General features: G+C 36.1%; 1 protein-coding gene across 2 annotated transcripts in view; it reads right to left on the minus strand.

Annotated features, from left to right (window-relative positions):
- LOC108296171 (focadhesin) overlaps positions 1 to 18,340 on the minus strand; it is a 233,412-nt gene that overhangs the window by 18,549 nt on the left and 196,523 nt on the right. For both annotated transcript variants that reach the window (XM_017518577.2, XM_037734927.1), the window contains exon 32: positions 735 to 863. In XM_017518577.2, the coding sequence (XP_017374066.1) occupies positions 735 to 863 (129 nt within the window). The remainder of the gene's footprint in view (positions 1 to 734; positions 864 to 18,340) is intronic.

Here is an 18,340-nt window from a genome sequence, read left to right on the forward strand (position 1 = left end):
GATTAAGGTTAAGGATCTTGAGATAGAGAGGTTATCCTGGATTATTTAAGTGAGCCCATTAATCACGAGTCCTTAAAGGTGAAAAACCTTTCCTGGCTACAGAGAACCAGAAAGATAATAGTGTGAGTCAACCTTCACCCTCCATTGCTTGCTTTGAAGATGAAGAAAGGGGGCCACAAGTCAAAGAATATGGGCAGCTTCTAGAGGCTAGAAAAGGAAATGAATTCTCCCCTAGGACCTATAGAAAGAAATTCTGCTCTGCTGATATCATGATTTTAGTCTGGTGAGAAACGTGTTGGACTTCTGGCCTATAGACTTGTAAAGATAATACATTTGTGTTGTTTCAAGCCACTGTGGTAATTTGTTATAGCAGAAATAGAAAATTATACAGCATTCCATATGGTACTTCTCAAAATCTAGGGCTCTGGAAGTGCAGTTTGATAACCACAAAGCCAAGCTTAATGGAACCTGTACCACATTCTCAGCAGTATGCCACCTCAGTCAAGCATTGTTTTTGGCAGGTGTATCTGGTCTGTGTCTTTAGACCTCTTCTTCCTCACCTTAAGAAGCTCAACGACCCAGTGAAAGTAACATAGCCATCCCATCCAACTTGACAAACCTTCAGATCTGAAAAGTCTATCCAGTCACTACACATTGTGACACAGAATCTGTTTTTCCATTCAAGTCAAACCCTAAAATCAAAGTCTGAAGACCTAACAACCCATGATATTTACCGAAATTCAGCCTCATAAGTGGAGAGAGAAGTGCAGCCCAGTTCACAGGAGGATATTGGTAGCTTTCTCCAACAGTTGCTATGGGTTTCATCACTACTTTAAGAAGGGAAGGAGGCACAGATTCAGGACCTGTAACAGAAAGGGAAAAGTAATAGTAAAACACCTGCATAGCATCATGGAAGGGGAAACACCAATTCCTTCCTTCTTCTAGCGGCAAAGGATCCGATATCACATCTTCAATTGTGATCAACCCTTCAATTCTGTGCTCTTAATTTCAACTTCATTTACCAGAAAACCTTGCTCCCTCTGTTCTCTTTTTAAAAAATTTTATAAATTTTATTTGATACATAACTGTATATATTTATGGAGTATAGAGTGATATCTCCATACATATGTGCAATGAACAAATCAGGGTAAATAGCATATCCATCATCTCCAATATTTATCATTTATTTATACTGAAACATTCAAAATCCTCTTTTCTAGCTGTTTGGAAATAACAATTATTGTTAACTATAGTCACCCTACAATGCTTTAGAAGACCAGAACTTATTCCCCACATAAAAAATGAGAACTTATTCCTCATTTTGTTTGCTTTAACCAATCGCTCTTTATTGCCCCATCCTCCTCCTCTTCCTAACCTCTAGTAACCTCTATTCTATACTCTCTACCTTTATAGAAGGTCAACTTTCTTTGGCATCACATACGAGATCAACTTTTTTAGCTCCCACATATGTAATATTTATCTTTCTGTGGCTGGCTTGTTTCACTTAACTTGAGTTCTCCAAGTGGCCATAAATGACATGATTCCATTCTTTTACTTGTGTACGGTCTTTCCCTTTTCTCTGGATAAAAAATTTTCCACACTGCTGATTAGCTGTACTCTGCACATTCTTGTCTTTCTATCTAGTTTTCAAAATTAAGTAACTTCTGTTATATTATTACGTCACTGCTCACTCACTCCTTAATCTACTTCCAGCAGAGAGGACACTGCTGGAAGAACTGCTCACTCAGGTACATTCCCTTCTAAGGACTACAGATTACCTAGTCTCTGTGGTCCTAGGCTGCATTACGTACTATGGGAGTCTCTATTTTTTTCTGCTTCCCAGCCAGTGCCATGATGATTGCTCTAGAAGGGAGCACCTAAGGGCTGTGTAACAGCTAGTCCATCAGTTAGCCAGATGCCTATGACATAGTACCATTACTTCAGTATCATATTCCTTTTTTTATGGAGTGTGTATACAGTAATAAGAAATTGAAAAACAGACAGTGGAGCATTTGTGAGTGGAAACATAGAGTGCAGTCAGAAATGGAATAGCCATCAAGGGCCATGTAAAAGTGTAGCTACGAGGAGGTCAGAAACAGCATAGCACATTAAAATGTAGAAGACCAAGGAGAAGCAAAAGCAGCACGATCAACACCGGCAGCAGAAAGGAAATCATCATCACCAGAAAGAGAAGCAAAATCAACAAAAGGAAAAGCAGAAGAAGCAGGATCAGCAAATAAAGCACCTGGATCAGACGATGATGAAAAAGGAGGAATCAGAAGTGGAAGTAGAGTCAGCAAAAGGAAGAACACCTTCAGAAAAGAGAAGCATGGGAAGAAGGAGAAGCAGAGGCAAAGTCATCAGAAAAAGTAGCAAACTCAGTGGATGCTGAAAGATGGAAGAAGCAGATGTGGAGCCAGAGTTAGCAAAAGTGAAAACAGCAGCAGAGAAGAGAAGCATTGGAAAAAGGAGAAGCAGAGGCCAAATCAGCAGGTGCTAAAAGGGGGAAGCAAAAGTCAGCAGAAGAAAAAGAAGCTGCAGAAAGGAGAATCAGGAAAAAGGAGAAGCAGAGGCCACATCAACAGATGCTGAAAGAAGGGGGAAGCAGGGCAGAGTTAGCAAAAGTGAAAACCAAAGGTGAAATGAGAAGCACAGGAAAAAGGAGAAGCAGAGATCAAATCAGCAGATGCGAAAGGGGGAAGCAAGAGTTAGCAGAAGAAAAAATAGTTGCAGAAATAAGAAACACAGGAGAAAGGAGAAGTAGAGGCCCTCTTAGCAGATGCTGAAAGAAGAGGGAAGCAGAACAGGGCAAAGTCAGCAGAAGGTAAAATAGCTGCAGAAAGGAGAAGCAAGGGAAAAAGGAGAAGCAGTGGCAAAATCAGCAGATGCTGAAAGATGGGGAAAGCAGAAGTGGGGTCAGAATTAGCAAAAGTGAAAACAGCAGCAGAAAAGAGTAGCATAGGAAAAAGGAGAAGCAGAGGCCACATCAGCAGACACTGAAAGAAGAGGGAAGCAGAATAGGGTAAAGTCAGCAGAAAGCAAAATAGCTACAGAAAGGAGACACACAGGAAAAGGGAGAAGCAGAGGCAAAATTAGCAGAAGCTGAAGATGGAGGAAGCAAAAGCAAAGCAGAATCAGCAGAAGTAAAAATAGCTACAGAAAGGAGAAGCATAGGAAAAGGAGAAGCAGAGGTAAAATCAGCACACTGAAAAGGTGGAAGATGAAATATGGCAGAGTAGCAGAAAGAAAAATAGCTGCAAAAAGGAGAAACATAGGATAAAGGAGAAGCTATGTGGAACCAGCAGAAAAACTAACAGAATCATCAGAAGCTGAAAAAGAGAAACAGAAGCAAAATGAACAGATACTCAAAAATAAGGCAGAGAAAACAAAATGAAAAACAACAGAAAGCAGCATAGGAGAAAAGAAGTACATGCAGAATTAGCAGGAAAAGCAGAATAACTGGAAGCTGAAAGAGAGAGATCAGAGGGAGAAACAACAAAAGGAAAAAGTAACAGCTAAAAATGGAATAGCATCGGAAAAAGAAGAAGCATATAAAAATGGGAAAAGAACTTAGATATTTTCCCAAAGATGATACACAAATGTCCAACAAGCATATGAAGATGCCCAATATCACTAATCAGCAGGAAAAAAAACAAACCGAATCAAAATCACATTGAGATATCACCCTGTACCTAATAGAATGGCCATAAAAACAGCAACAACAACAATACCAGAAAATAACAAGTGCTGGCAAGGATACAGAGATACTAGAACTTTTATGTACACTTGATAGAAGTATAAAATGGTGCAACTACTATATAAAACAGTATGGCAGTTCCATAAAAAATTACACATTTTATGTAAATATAAAATTATAACTATAACCGCCATATAATCCAGCAACCTCACTTTTGGGTATATAGCCCAAAGAAATTGAAAGCAGGATCTTGAAGAGATATTTGCAAACCCATGTTCACAGCAGCATTATTCACAATAGCCAAGTGGTAAAAGTAATCCAGAATTCCACTGATGAAAGAATGAATAAACAAAATTCAGTATATACAAAACATGGAATATTATTCAGTCTTATAAAGAAAGAAAATCATGTTACATGCTATAGCATGGATGAAACTTAAGGCCATTACACTAAATTAGTCACTTACTTAAAAAAAAAGTATGATTCCATTTATGTGAAGTACTTAAAGTAGTCAAATTCATAGAAAAAGAAAACAGAATGGTGGTTATCAGGGGCTAGGGAGAGGGATGAGGGAAAACAGAGTTATTGTTTAATGGCTATAGAGTCTCAGTTTTCTAAGATGAAAAAGTTCTAGACCTCTGTTTTATAATAATATAAATATACATTCACATTAACACTACTCAACTGTACACTTAAAAATGGTTAAGAGGGTAAATTTTATGTTATGTACTTATCAAAACAATTTTTTAAAAAAGAAGATCCATATTCGGAAATAGCAGAATTGGTAGAGACTGAAAAAAAAAGTAGAGCAGAAGTGGTGACAGAGTATTTCTTAAAATTTTTGATTTTCTGAGTACATAGTAGGTGTATATATTTATGAGGCACATGAGATATTTTTATATAGGCATGCAATGTGTAATAATCATACTATGGAGAAAACACAGAGTATTTTTTGTTTTCCTTTTTTTGACTTCTGGTGTTCAAGGAAATCTCCATCAGACACTAGCTAATCACTGGCTAAAAGAATAGAGCTTTCAGAAACAAAGAATCCAGACAAGCATTACAAATACAATTTTGACAAATCACTGAGCATAGCCCACAGCAAGAAACAAAAACAAACAATGAAGAAAAGAAAACATCTAATACTCCAAGTTACTCTGTTATAATATCCAAAATATTCAGTTTTCAAAGTTCAGGAGCTGGATGATGGTGACAATTGCTTAATTAATGCTTAATCTCACAAACTATCACATTAATGGTTAATGTCATAAAATTGTACATTTAAAAAATATAAATTTTATGTTATATATTTTACCACAATATTTTGTTTAATTGTTGGAATAAAACTGAATTTTAACAGACATTCAAAAATGTCCAGTTTTCAAAAAATATGGAGCATAAAATGAAACAAGGAAGCTTTGTGATTTCACAGAAGAAATTAACAGAAAATGTCCCAGAGGAGGCAAAGATATTAGACTTACTAGACCAAGACTTGAAATCAACTGTCCTAAATATATTCTGCTAAAGAAAATTATGGACAAATAACTAAAAGAAACCAGGAGAACAATACAAGAAAACAAAAAAAGAGAATATTAACAGAGAGTTCTTTTTTAAAAGAACCGAACAAATTCTAGAGTTCTGTACTATAAAAAGTACAGTAACTGCAATGAAAAACTCACTAGAGGGTTTAAATAGCAGACCTGAGCAGGCAAAACAATCATCTCACATAAAGATATGTCAACTGAAATCACTTAGTCTACAGAGAAGAAAAAAAGAAGAAAAGTGTGAACAGAGCCTAAGGATAGATACATCAAGCATACCAATGTATGTGTAACAGTAATTCCAGAAGGACAGGAGAGAAAGGCACAGAATGAATATGTGAAAAAATAATGGCCAAAAACGTCTCCAATTTAATAAAAAAGACACAAATCCATACATTCAAGAAGCTCAACAAAGTTTAAGAAAGATAAAGGCAAAGAGATCCACACTAACACACACTGTAGTCAAATTTTCAAAGGACAAAGACAAAGAGAAAATCCTGAAAGGAGCATAGAGAAGTGAGTCATCACATACAAGGAATTCCCAATAAGAATAACAGCTCATTTCCCATCAGAAACCATGGAATCCAGTAAGGAGCAGGATTATCCCTTTAAAGTCCAGTAAGGAGCAGGATAACGCTTTTTACTGAAACAAAAAAAAATTGTCATCCAAAAAAGCTGTATCCAACAAAACTGTAATTCAAGTATTAGGGAGAAATTAAGATATTTAGAAAAAAACAAAATTGAGGGAGTTTGTTACTCGTAGACATGCCCTACAAAAAATGTTAATGGGAGTCCTTAAGGCTAAAATAAAAAGACACTAAATAGTAATCTAGACAATTTGAAGCTATACAAAGAAATAAAAAATTCTGGTTAAGATAATTACACAGGTAAATATAAAAGCCATTACTAATATTTTTTATAACTCATTTTCACTTACTATATGATTTAAAAGGCATATGCATAAAACAATCATTATAAATCCATATTAATGGGCAAATAATGTATAAATATGTAATTTCGGAAAATAACAACATAAAGGGAAGAAATAGAACTCCGCAGAAGCAGAATTTTTGTATGTTGTTGATGCTAAGTTGGTATCAATTCAAACTAAGTTAATCAAGAAATTTAACAATTATAAACACACACAAATCAAACAACAGAGCCCCCAAATACATAAACACTGCCAGAATTGAAAGGAGAAATAGATAGCTCTGCAGTAACAACTGGAGGCTTTAATACTCTACATTCAATAATGGATAGAATATCTAGACATATGATGAATATGGATATAAAGGATCCTTATTAATCAACAGTGTAAACCAGAGAGACCTAGCTGGCATAGCTAGAACAGTTCCACTCAACACCATCAGAATACACATTAATTTCAAGAGCACAGGAAACATCCTCTAAGACTGACCACATGTCAGACCACAATACAAGTCTCAATAAATTTTAAAAGACTAAAACCATAAAAAGTATTTTCATAATCACAATGGAATGAAGCTAGAAATCAAGAACAGATTTCCAAAAAAAACTGGAAAATTCACAAATACATGGAAAGTAAAAAAGACAAATGACCAATGGATTAAAGAAGAAACCACAGGGAAATTATAAAATACTATGAGACAAATGAAAATAAAAATACTAAATACCAAAACTTTATGGAACTGTACAAACACAGCGTGCTAGGGGAGATTTATAGCAATAAATGCCTGTATTTTAATTAGTAGAAATAATTCTAATCAATATTCCTAATTTTGTGCCTCAAAGAACTTGAATAAGAATAGTAAACATATCCAAAGGTAGGGGAAGGAGATAATTAAGTGTAGAGTGGAGATAATTAAGTATGGAATAAGAAAACAGGTTGGGCGTGGTGGCTCACACTTGTAATCCCAACACTTTGGGAGGCTGAGGTGGAGAGATCACCTGAGGTCAGGAGTTCAAGACAAGCCCGAACAGCATGATAAAACCCCATCTTTACTAAAAATATAAATATTAGCTGAGCATGGTGGCAGGTGCCTATAATCCCAGCTACTTGGGGGGCTGAGGCCGGAGAATCACTTGAACCCAGGAGGTGGAGGTTGCAGTGAGCTGAGGTCACGCCACTGCACTCCAGCCTGGCGACACAGCAACCCTCCATCTCAAAAGAAAAGAAAAGAAAAGAAAGAGAGAGAGAGACAGACAGAAAGAGAGAGAGAGAGAAAGAAAGACAGAGAAAGAAAAAGAAAAAGAAAGAGGGAGAGAGGAAGGAAAGAAAAGGAAAGGAAAAAGAAAAGGGAAGGAAGGGAAAGGAAAGGAAAGGGAAGGAAGGAAGACAATACGACCAACAAAACCAAAAATTGGATCTTAGAAAAGATAAACAAAATTGGGAAACTGTTAGGTAGACTAAGAAAAAAAATTAGAGAAGATGCAAATAAAATTAGAAATGAATATGGAAACATTTGTACGGACCTTACAGAAATAAAAATGATTATAAGAGAATACTACAAAAAAGTGTATGCCAACAGATTAGATAATCTAGATAAAATCAAAAAAATTCTAGAGGCACACAAATTATCAAAACTGAGTCAGGAATACATAGAAAATTTAACAGACCTATAATAAGTAAAGAAATTCCATCACAATCAAATATTTCCCAACAAAGAAAAGTTCAAGACCAGAAGTCTTCATTGTTGAATTACCCCAGACACTTGAAGAATTAACACCAATCTTTTTCAATTTCTTTCAAAAAACAGAAAGGAAGGGGATATTTCCTAACTTATTCTAAGAGATCAGCATTATCCTGATATCAAATACACCATGAAAAATGAAAACCAGAGACAGATATACATTATAAATATGAAAGCAAAAATTTTCAACAGAAGCAAACAGAAGCCAACAGCATATTAAAAGAATTATACACTATGATCAAACATGATTTATCCCAGGAATGCAATGGTTGTTCAATATAAGAAAATCAATCAGTGTAATATACAACATTAATAATACAATGGAAAAAAGTCCACATGATGATTTCAGTTGACACAGAAAAAGCACTGACAAAATCCAACACCCTTTTCTGATAAAAACAAAACAAAAACCAAAAAACATTCACAAAACTATCTTATCATGATAAAGGAAAGTTGTGAAAAACTCAGTTAAATCACACTCAGTGGTGAAAAACTGAAAGCTTTTTCTCTACAATCAAGAACAAGACAGGATTCTCAGTTTCACCACTTTGTACATGGTGTTATAACCCGAGCAATTAGACGAGAAAAAGAAAAAAGCATTCAGATTGGAAAGGCAGAGATAAAACTATACTTGCAAATGATATGATCCTATATATAGAAAATCCCAAATAATCTTTTTAAAAACTAATAGAGCTAATAAAAGAATTCAATAAAGTTGCAGGGTATAAGACCAACACACAAAAATTGTGGTTTTTATATTCTGGCAGTGAATAATCTGAAAAGGAAATTAAGAAACATTTCCACTTGCAACAGCACTCAAAACAATGAAATACCTGGGAATAAATTTAACCAAGAGGAAAAACTTATATACTGAAAAGTATAGAACATGCTAAAGAAATTAAATAAGCTCTAAATAAATAGAAAGACATCTTGTATTCATGGATTAGAATACTGAATATCCTAAGATTATAATAGTACCCAAAGTCATCCATAGATTCAATGCAATTCCTATCAAAATTCCAAGAGTGCTTTTCACTGAAATGAAAAAGCCAATCCTCAAATTCATATGGAATTGCAAGGGGCCCCATATAGCTAAAAAAGAATCTTGAAAAAAAGAAAAATGTGGAGAACCCATGGCACACTGATTTCAAAACTTACTATAGAGCTATAGTAATCAAAACAGTGTGGTATTAGTACATATAAAGACAAACATATAGACCAATGTATGGTTTTATTTCTGGATTCTTGAGAGTAGAAACTGGGTATACACTTATACCCAATTGATTTTTGACAAGGATGCCAAGATCCTTAAATGGGACAAAGAAGGATTTCTTCAACAAATGGTGCTGAGTCAACTAGGTGTTTGCATGCAAAAGAATGAAGTTAGGTGCCTATCTAGCACTAAACACAAAAATTAACTCAAAATGAGTTAACAGCTAAATAGAAGAACTAAACCAATCAAACTCCTAGAAGAAAACGCAGGGGAAAATCTCTGACCTTGGATTTGGCAATGGATTCAAAGATATGACACCAAAAACCTAAGCAACAAAACAAAAGGACAGATAAATTGGACTTTGTCGAAGTTAAAAACTTTGTGCATTAAAGGATATTATCAAGTAAATGAAAGACAATCTGTAGAATGGGAGAATTTGCAAATTATAAATCAGGGTCTATTTTCCAGGATATACAAAGAACTCTTACAACTCAACAATAGTCCATTTATTTTCTCAAAAAATAGGCAAAGGACCTGAACAGACAATTCTCCAAGTACATGAAAAGATACTTAACATTATTAGCTATTATGGAAATGCAAACCCAAATCACACGAGATACCACTTCACAGTCAATTAGTTGGCAACGATATAACAATGGAAAATAAGTATTGGTGAGAACATGGAGAAATTGGAACAGTTCGGTATTGTTTGTATGGAGAACAGTTTAGCCACTGTGGAAAAACAGTTTGGTAGTTCCTCAAAAAGTTAAGCAGAATTACCATACAACACAGCATTTCCATATATATATATATGTATATGTGCGAAGAGAATTGATAAAAGGTGTTCAAACCAAAACGTATACATAAATATTCATAACAGCATCACTTGCAATAGCCAAAAGGTAGAAACAACCCAAATGTCCATCGATTGATACATAAATAAAATGTGGCATATCCATACAATTGATTTTTTATTCAGCTATAAAAAGGAATGAGGTACATACTTGCTACAATACAAATGAACTTTGAAAACATTATGCCAAGAAGCCAATCATAAATGCCACATAATGTATGGTTCCATTTAAATGACATAAAAAGGAAAGGAAAATACATAAAGACAGAAAGCAAATTATTGGTTGCTAGGGTCTTGGAGAACTGGGAAATGGGGAAGAACTGTTCAATGGGCTTAATGCTTCCTTTTGCGGTAATGAAAATATTCTGGAAATAGTCACGATGGCACCACAACATTGTAAATGCACTAAATGCCACTGAACACTATCAAATGGCATGTTGTATGTATTTTACCACAAAACAAAGCATAAGAAGCTTAGAAAGGGATGGATGAGTATTTAAATGAAAAGTAGAAACCACAAGAGAAATTGATACCAGGAAGCCCCTGAAAAAGAGAGAGATACAGTCTTGGTGCCTGATATCTTTCTGTTCTTGATACTCCCAAAAATAAAGCTTCTATCCTTGAATTTCTGTGAAACCTAGGAATCCTTGCAATAAATATTTTTTAGTCAGTTGAAGTCACAGTCATTGCTTTCTGGAATAAAAAGTACCCTAACACAACTGCTATGTAGACGTTGGCCCTGTCACTCCACTGAAACTGCCCTTGCCAAGATTTCTAATGGCCACCTAAATGCCAAATTCAAGGATGTTTTGTTCAGTTTTTCTTTCCATACTTTTCCAAATAAAATAGTGCCATGCCCTCATTCCTGAAATAACTGCTTCCTTAAGCTTCTGTGTTCTTCCTCTGTGAAAGTTCATCTACTTTCACAGTTTCAAATATTACTTATATGTTGATGAATATAAATCCATATTTTGAATCCATACCTTTCTCCCATATTTTAGACTCTTATTTCCAACCAGCACCTTCTAAAAAATCAACACATTTCCCTAGGCTAGCCACCCACTAACCTGCTCCCTCCTGCCAACAGGTAGGTAAAACTAGTAGTGTGCCTTCCAGTGATGCTTCTCTCCCCTCCAACAAACACTCTTTCACTTTTTAAAAATGTTGACACTCTGGCTCACCCTGTAATCCGAACACTTTGGGGGGCCGAGGTGGGTAGATCATGAGGTCAAGAGATCGAGACCATCCTGGTCAACATGGTAAAACCCCATCTCTACTAAAAATACAAAAATTAGCTGGGCATGGTGGCAGGTACCTGTAATCCTAGCTACTCAGGAGGCTGAGGCAGGAGAATCGCTTGAACCCAGGAGGCAGAGTTTGCAATGAGCCGAGATCACACCACTGCACTCCAGCCTGGTGACAGAGCAAGACTCCATCTCAAAAAAAAGAAAAAGTTGATGCTCAACACACCTGCCACTCTCCTGTGCTATGGTACCAGTAAGTGGTATTTTAGTTCCATTCCATCTTGAAAGGTAATATTGGGAGTTCAAGAAATATTATCAGAGAGTTAATCGTTGCTATTATTATTTTTTTCTTTGAGACAGAGTCTCACTCTGTTGCCCAGGCTGAAGTGCAGTAGCACTATCTTGGCTCACTGCAACCTCCATCACCCAGGCTCAAGCGATTCTCCTGCCTCAGCCTCCAGAGTAGCTGGGACTACAGGCACATGTCACCATGCCTGGCTAATTTTTTGTATTTTCAGTAAAGATGGGGTTTCACCATGTTGACCAGGCTGGTCTCGAACTCCTGACCTTAGGTGATCCACCCACCTCAGCCTCCCAAAGTGCTGGGATTACAGGCATGAGCCACTGCACCTGGCCAACAATTGCTATTATAAGGAAAAAAAAAATTCTGACAAAAAAAGTAAATATGTTTATAAACACATTCATTCACTCAACTATTTACTGAATATCTGTTAGGTATCAGGTACTGACTCCAACAGTGGAGACAGTGTTAAACAAGACAGAATAGGTCCCTATGTTTGTGGAGCTTATATTCTAATGAGAGAGCAAACAAGCAAGGCAAAACCAGGAGTAATAAATTATGTGATTTAAAAAAAGCTGTGATAGGAATTAACTGGTTGTCTATTCACATAACTCCATGCTGATTACACATATGTGCTAAGTATCTCTACGCAATTTTGGCTACAGATTGCAGTCTTTGATTTCACACAAAGAAAATACAAAAATTAAGTGGCTTTTTGAGGTCTTTTTGGCACATGATTCAAATAGTTTGATAACCTGGCAAACATCATAGTAAATATCTGTGCTAGAATTACATCTCTCCACTTAAGAATATGTATCCAATTCTGTACTGGAAATCATTAATTCATAAACAGATTTCTACTTAAAAAACTTTCAGACATTGAGTATTTTTTAAATTACATAAAATTTTTTCCAGGCACTTTAACAGAATCCACTACAAAGATTTTGGAGTTTCCAGAGGATCTAGGGAACCAGAAAAGGCACTCAACCTATCTTCTAATACCAGGGCCCCATGTGAAATATGACCATTTTCCAGATGTTTTATTCTTAAAACAATGAGCTCTCCTTTGACAGGAAAACTTTCACCAATAACTGCACTTCACATGCTGCTTCTATATTCACTAGAATGGACCTAATACACAAGCAAGTGTCAGCAACAAGGAAAATTTGTAAAATGGAGAATAGGGTTGAAAAATTTTATCAGTCCAATAATGCAATAAAGCTTCCACATTTAAAAGGGCAAACAATCAGTACTGAGTAATATAACTAGACCCACACAAAAATTTCCACTCTTTGTAGGGGACTGATGCTAACACTAACTGGAATGAGAGGAACTATAGTAGCTATTAGAAATGGAGAAAGTATTTGGCAGTTTCATGCATTTTAGGGGAGGTATGGAAAGACAGAGACGCAATCCCAAAGACAAGGGGAACACAGTGAACTAGTTCCTTCCCCAGAGATCTTTAGCACTGGACAAAAGAATCCACATCTAAGCAACAGGAATGATCAGTTCCTTTATTACAGTGCTTTATCTTTCAAACAAGTTTTTTAGATTAAAAGAAATCATGAAATGTTTTATGGACAATGGATTTGGAACTGAGAAGGCCTAACAGTACTTGTTAAAAAGATCCAGATGTGGTAAAACCTGGAAACAAAGTTACTTTAAATCTCTCATCCAGTTGATAGCCTAAAAGAATCCTGATATAAATGGTATATGTGAACATAATGCATTACAAGAGGACCCATTATCAAACATACTTTGGCTACACAGAGGATCAGATCTCAATGCCACAATGCATATGTGTGACCCTTACAGTAAGTCTGGCAACAAGTAGGCTAACAGCTGGAGTCTGTATGTTTTCCATCACTAGTATATTGCTTTTGCGGTTTGGACATGTCTTTACTTTCTCCATTTAAATGTTGTTTACAGATAACTTAGCTTAGAATTATCTAGTCTTTGTATATCTATTTGTGTGTATGTTAAAGTTCTAGATCAACAAATATTAGAAAACTATTACCTACCAATCTGTTCTAAGTATTTAAGATAAAATACAGCCTCCTGTCCATTGAGAAAGTCACACCTAATGGGAAACACATACTTTAAGCAAAGAACTATAAATAATTATGTAAAAAATGACACATGTATTAAGCACTATGAAAATATATAGGAAAGCATCACATAAATAATCTAACCTACTCTAGGAACATCACAGAAGCCCCTATCTTCCCCCACCAAGGAAAGAATATTTACATCAAGATGGAAAGGATGAGTAGGAGTTTTCTAGACTAAGTCCATGGAACAAGAGGCAGAGAGCATTACAGCGTGGCCTATTGGCGGGAACTAGGAGATACCTAGCACCCTGAAAAACTACAAGACAGTTTTTAAAACCAATAGATGATTCTCATACATCAGACAGACACTAAAAGTTGGTAGGTTTTGTATCCTAAGGCTGAATACTCAATAACATTTTGTTATTAAAGGCAAAAATATCCCAAGGCCCCTTAAAACCAGGAAGGCCAGAAAGCAGGAGGGCAGCCAGTGGAAACCTGAGTGAGGAAGGCAGTTTAACAGGACAGCAGTCCAGTAGGGACAGGAGATGAGTTACATCCAGGACGATTGTACAAATGAGCAAATATACTGAAGACATTGAGAGTCAAGTTTCTTACTGTCAGAAAAGGGAGTTACAGATAGAAAAGAAAGATTGAACTCTTTTCATTCTGTATATAGCTAAATACAGAAATAAATATAGATGAGAGAACAAGAACATGTATTTCCTAGCTCTGGCCACTGAAAGGGCCTAGAGACAAAGATTACCCCAGCAGCAATGAGACACTTTACAAAGATGTTAGCTTCTTAATACCATTCTCCACTGAAAGACACCTGGATTATCTATTACAGGGTGGCCAATAGTATAAAATAAACCTAGGACATCTTCTTGTGCCACAAAGGAAGTAGCCAAAGATTGAGGGAGTCGTGTCAAAAGGACACAAGAGCCAACCTGTGGAGGCTCTTATTGGTCAAATTAAACATTTTGTTCAATTTATTGGACAAATTGAAGATCAAAATAATAGATAATTGAATAGTTACATAAAATATAAATTTAGGAGTCTACATAGAAAGAAAGAAAAGAAGGAAGGAGAGAGGGAGAGGGAGAGGGAGAGAGACAGAGGGAGAGGAGAGGGAGAGGGAGGGGGAGGGGAGAGGAGGAGGAGAGGAGGAGAGGGGGAGAGGAGAGGAGAGAGAAAGAGAGAGAGAGAAAGAAAGAAAAGAAAGAAAGAGAGAAAAGAAGGCGAAAAGAAAGGGAGAGAGAAGAGGGAGAAGGAGAGAGAGAGAAAAGAGAGAGAAAAAAGAAAAAGAGGAGAGAAGAAAGAGAGAGAAAAAAGAGAAGAGAGAAAGGGAGAGAGAGGAAAAGAGAGAGAGAGGAGGGGAGGGAGAGAGAGAGAAGGAGGAGGAGGAGGACTTTCTTATAGCATATTGCGTAAGAAAAACAATGTAAATGGAATCACAAATTTTTAAAAATCACCTTTTGGCAGCCATCACAGTTAATAATCAATTGAGGCAAGAAGTATTAGTGAATGCTAAAACTAATAGGTGAAAATAGAATGAAAATAGAGTATCTGTGAAGCCTCAAAACATCTCCACATGAAAGATTTATTGAAAGTAAGGGTAAAAGAATAACTTCATAGTGAGGAAATCTAGAAGACATCTTATCCAAGTGATCAAAGCTCACCGCCCAGTGGAGGGAGTTGAGACGTCATTTGCCACCTGAGAGCACGCAGTGAGAAGCACAGAGCTCCATGTCTGTCATACTCTACCAAAAGCGACCCACTAACTCTAATATGAGAAACATCAGGCAAACCCGAATTAAAGAACATTCTATAAAATAACTGTCTTCTAATCTAAAAACTTGTTAAAGTCAAGAAGTCACAGAAAAAAACTGAAGAAGTGTTTGGGTTGAAGTAGACCAAAGAGACACAACAAATAAGTGCAGAGCAAGATTCTAGATGAGATTATTTTTCTACTAAAAACATTATTGGCATTGTTGATGAAACTTGAATAGTGCTCTGGTTGAAAGGAATGTGGAGTTTTTCTTACTGTCAGAAAAGGGGGGCAATTTTGGCAACTTTTTATACATTTTTACAACTTTATGTTTGAAACTGTTTCAAAATAAAAGGGTAAAAATACACATTTTAAAAGACATTCAGAATACAGAACTCAGAAATTAACCTACTTATCTACAGCAAACTGATTTTTGACAAAAATGTTAAGAACACTCAGTGTTTTGGAAAAGGACAATTTCTTCAAAATATGATGGTAAGAAAACTGGATATCCATATACAGAAATTAGACCCCCCATCTCTTGTCCCATAAAAATCAACTTAAAGTACCTCAAAGACATAAATGTAAGACACAAAATGATAAAACTGCAAGAATAAAATGTAGGAGAAATGCTTCAGGACACTGGCCTAGGGAAAGATTTTATAAATAAGACCTCAAAAGCATAGAAAATAAAAGCAAATATAAATGGGATTATATCAAACTAAAAAGCTTCTGCATAGCAAAGGAAATAATCAACAACGTAAAAAGACAATCTGTGGAATGGAGAAAATATGTGCACATTATTCATCTGACAAGGAACTAATACCCAGAATATACATGAAACTGAAGCATCTCAACAGCAAAAAAATAGTCTGAACTTAAAATGGGGAAATTATCTCAAGAGATATTTCTCAAAAGATGTACAAATGGTCAACAAATACATGAAACACTGCTCAGCATCACTCATCAGGAAAATGCAAATCAAAATCACAAAGAGGTATCATCTCTTCCCAGTTAGGATGGCTATTATAACAAAAAACAGTACATGCTGGTGAGGATGTGAAGAAAAGGGAATTCATACACTATTGGTGGGAATGTAAACTAGTACAGCCACTATAAATAATATTATGTAGGTTCCTCAGAAAACTAAAAATAGAACTACAACATGATCTAACAATCCTCCTACTGGGCATGTATCCAAAGGAAAGGAAATCATTATACAAGAGACATCTGTACCTCATGTTTATTTTAGCACTATTTACAATAGCTATGATATGGAATAAATCTAGATGTCCAACAATAGATGAATGGATTTTTTAAATGTGGTATACATCCACAGTGGAATACTATTAAGCCATCAAAAATAATGAAATCCTGCTGGTCATGGCAGCATGGATAGAAATACAAGACATTATGTTAAGTGAAATACGCCAGGAACAGAAAGTTAAATACCACACGCTCTCACTCATATGTGGAAGCAAAAAGAAAGTTGATCTCATAGAATTAAAAAGTAGAGCAAAAAATACTGGAGGCTGGGAAAGAGCAGGGGGATGAAAGAGATAGAGGCTTGTTAAAGGACACAAAACTACAATTAGATGGGAGGAATAAGTTCTAGTGTTCTATACCACTGTAGGGTGAGTACAGTTATCAATAATACATGGTTTCAAGTAGCTAGGAGGAAGACGTTGAATGTTCCCAACACAAATAAATGATAAAAGTTTGAAATAGATGCACTTATTAATCTGATCACTATACATTATATCATCAAAGCATCACTATGTACTCCATAAATAAGTATAATTATTAGTCAATTAAACAATAAAATTTTTTAAGAATTCCAAAATTTACTTTAAAAATACCTACTTCTTAAACAGTAAATAGATGTACAACTCTTTAGACCTTCTGCCAATTATATGCAAATGAGAGCAGTCTTAAGGTATCATTTTATACCTGGCTGGTTTTTATTATCATTTGTTTATTGGGCTGCTTTGTCATATGACATTATAATAGAAGGAATTTATTCTTTGTATTGTTTTCTAAGAACTGCTACATAAAGTGACTCATAATCCTTACAAAACTCTATAAAAGAGTCAATTATTTTCTCCATTTTACAGAAATGGTGAAAGCTTACAGACACAGCTTGCCTGAAGTAGTTATAAAGTCAGCAAGCAGTAGAAGTGGGATATAAACCCAGACAGTCTGACTCCTGTGCTTTTAACCTCTATGTTGCAAATTTACACAGGGCTGAGGTATTGAAAACTGGTACAACTTTTTTGAAGGGCAATGAGGCTAGGCCATCCCTACAGTCACCAAATCCTCAAACTCATGGCTCACTACATTACTGAGAATTTATCTGAAGGAAAGCTGTAGCAAGAGCGATGTGCATAAAGATGTTCACTAAAGGCCAGGCGTGGTGGCTCAAACCTTCAGTCCCAGCACTTTGGGAGGCAGAGGCGGGCCGATCACTTGAGGTCAGGAGTTCAAGACCAGCCTGGAAAACATAGAAAAACACCATCTCTACTTTAAAAAAAAAAAAAAAAAAGCTGAGAGTGGTGGCGGGTGCCTATAATCCCAGCTACTCAAGAGGCTGAGGCAGGAGAATCACTTAAGCCTGGGAAGCAGAGGTTGCAGTGAGCCAAGATGATGCCACTGCACTCTAGCCTGGGTGACAGAGCAAGACACTGTCTCAAAAAAAAAAAAAATCACTAAAATTGAAATTTTTTATATGACCAATAGAAAAATAATTAAGATGACTTATGAATTTGATGAAATATTCTACAGTCATTTAAAAATGAGAACTATGCCAGGTGCTGTGGCTCATGCCTGTAATCCCAACATTTAAAGAGGCTGAGGCAGGAGGATTACTTGAAGCTAGGAGGTCGAGACAAGACTAGGCAACATAGTGAGACTTCATCTCTACAAAAAATAAGAAAATTATCTGGGCCTGGTTGTATGTACCTGCATGCCTAGCTACCTGGGAGGCTGAGGCAGGAGGGTCACTTG

The sequence above is a fragment of the Cebus imitator genome, unplaced genomic scaffold (assembly GCF_001604975.1).
Source record: "Cebus imitator isolate Cc_AM_T3 unplaced genomic scaffold, Cebus_imitator-1.0 Scaffold688, whole genome shotgun sequence".
NCBI classification, from domain to species: domain Eukaryota; kingdom Metazoa; phylum Chordata; class Mammalia; order Primates; family Cebidae; genus Cebus; species Cebus imitator.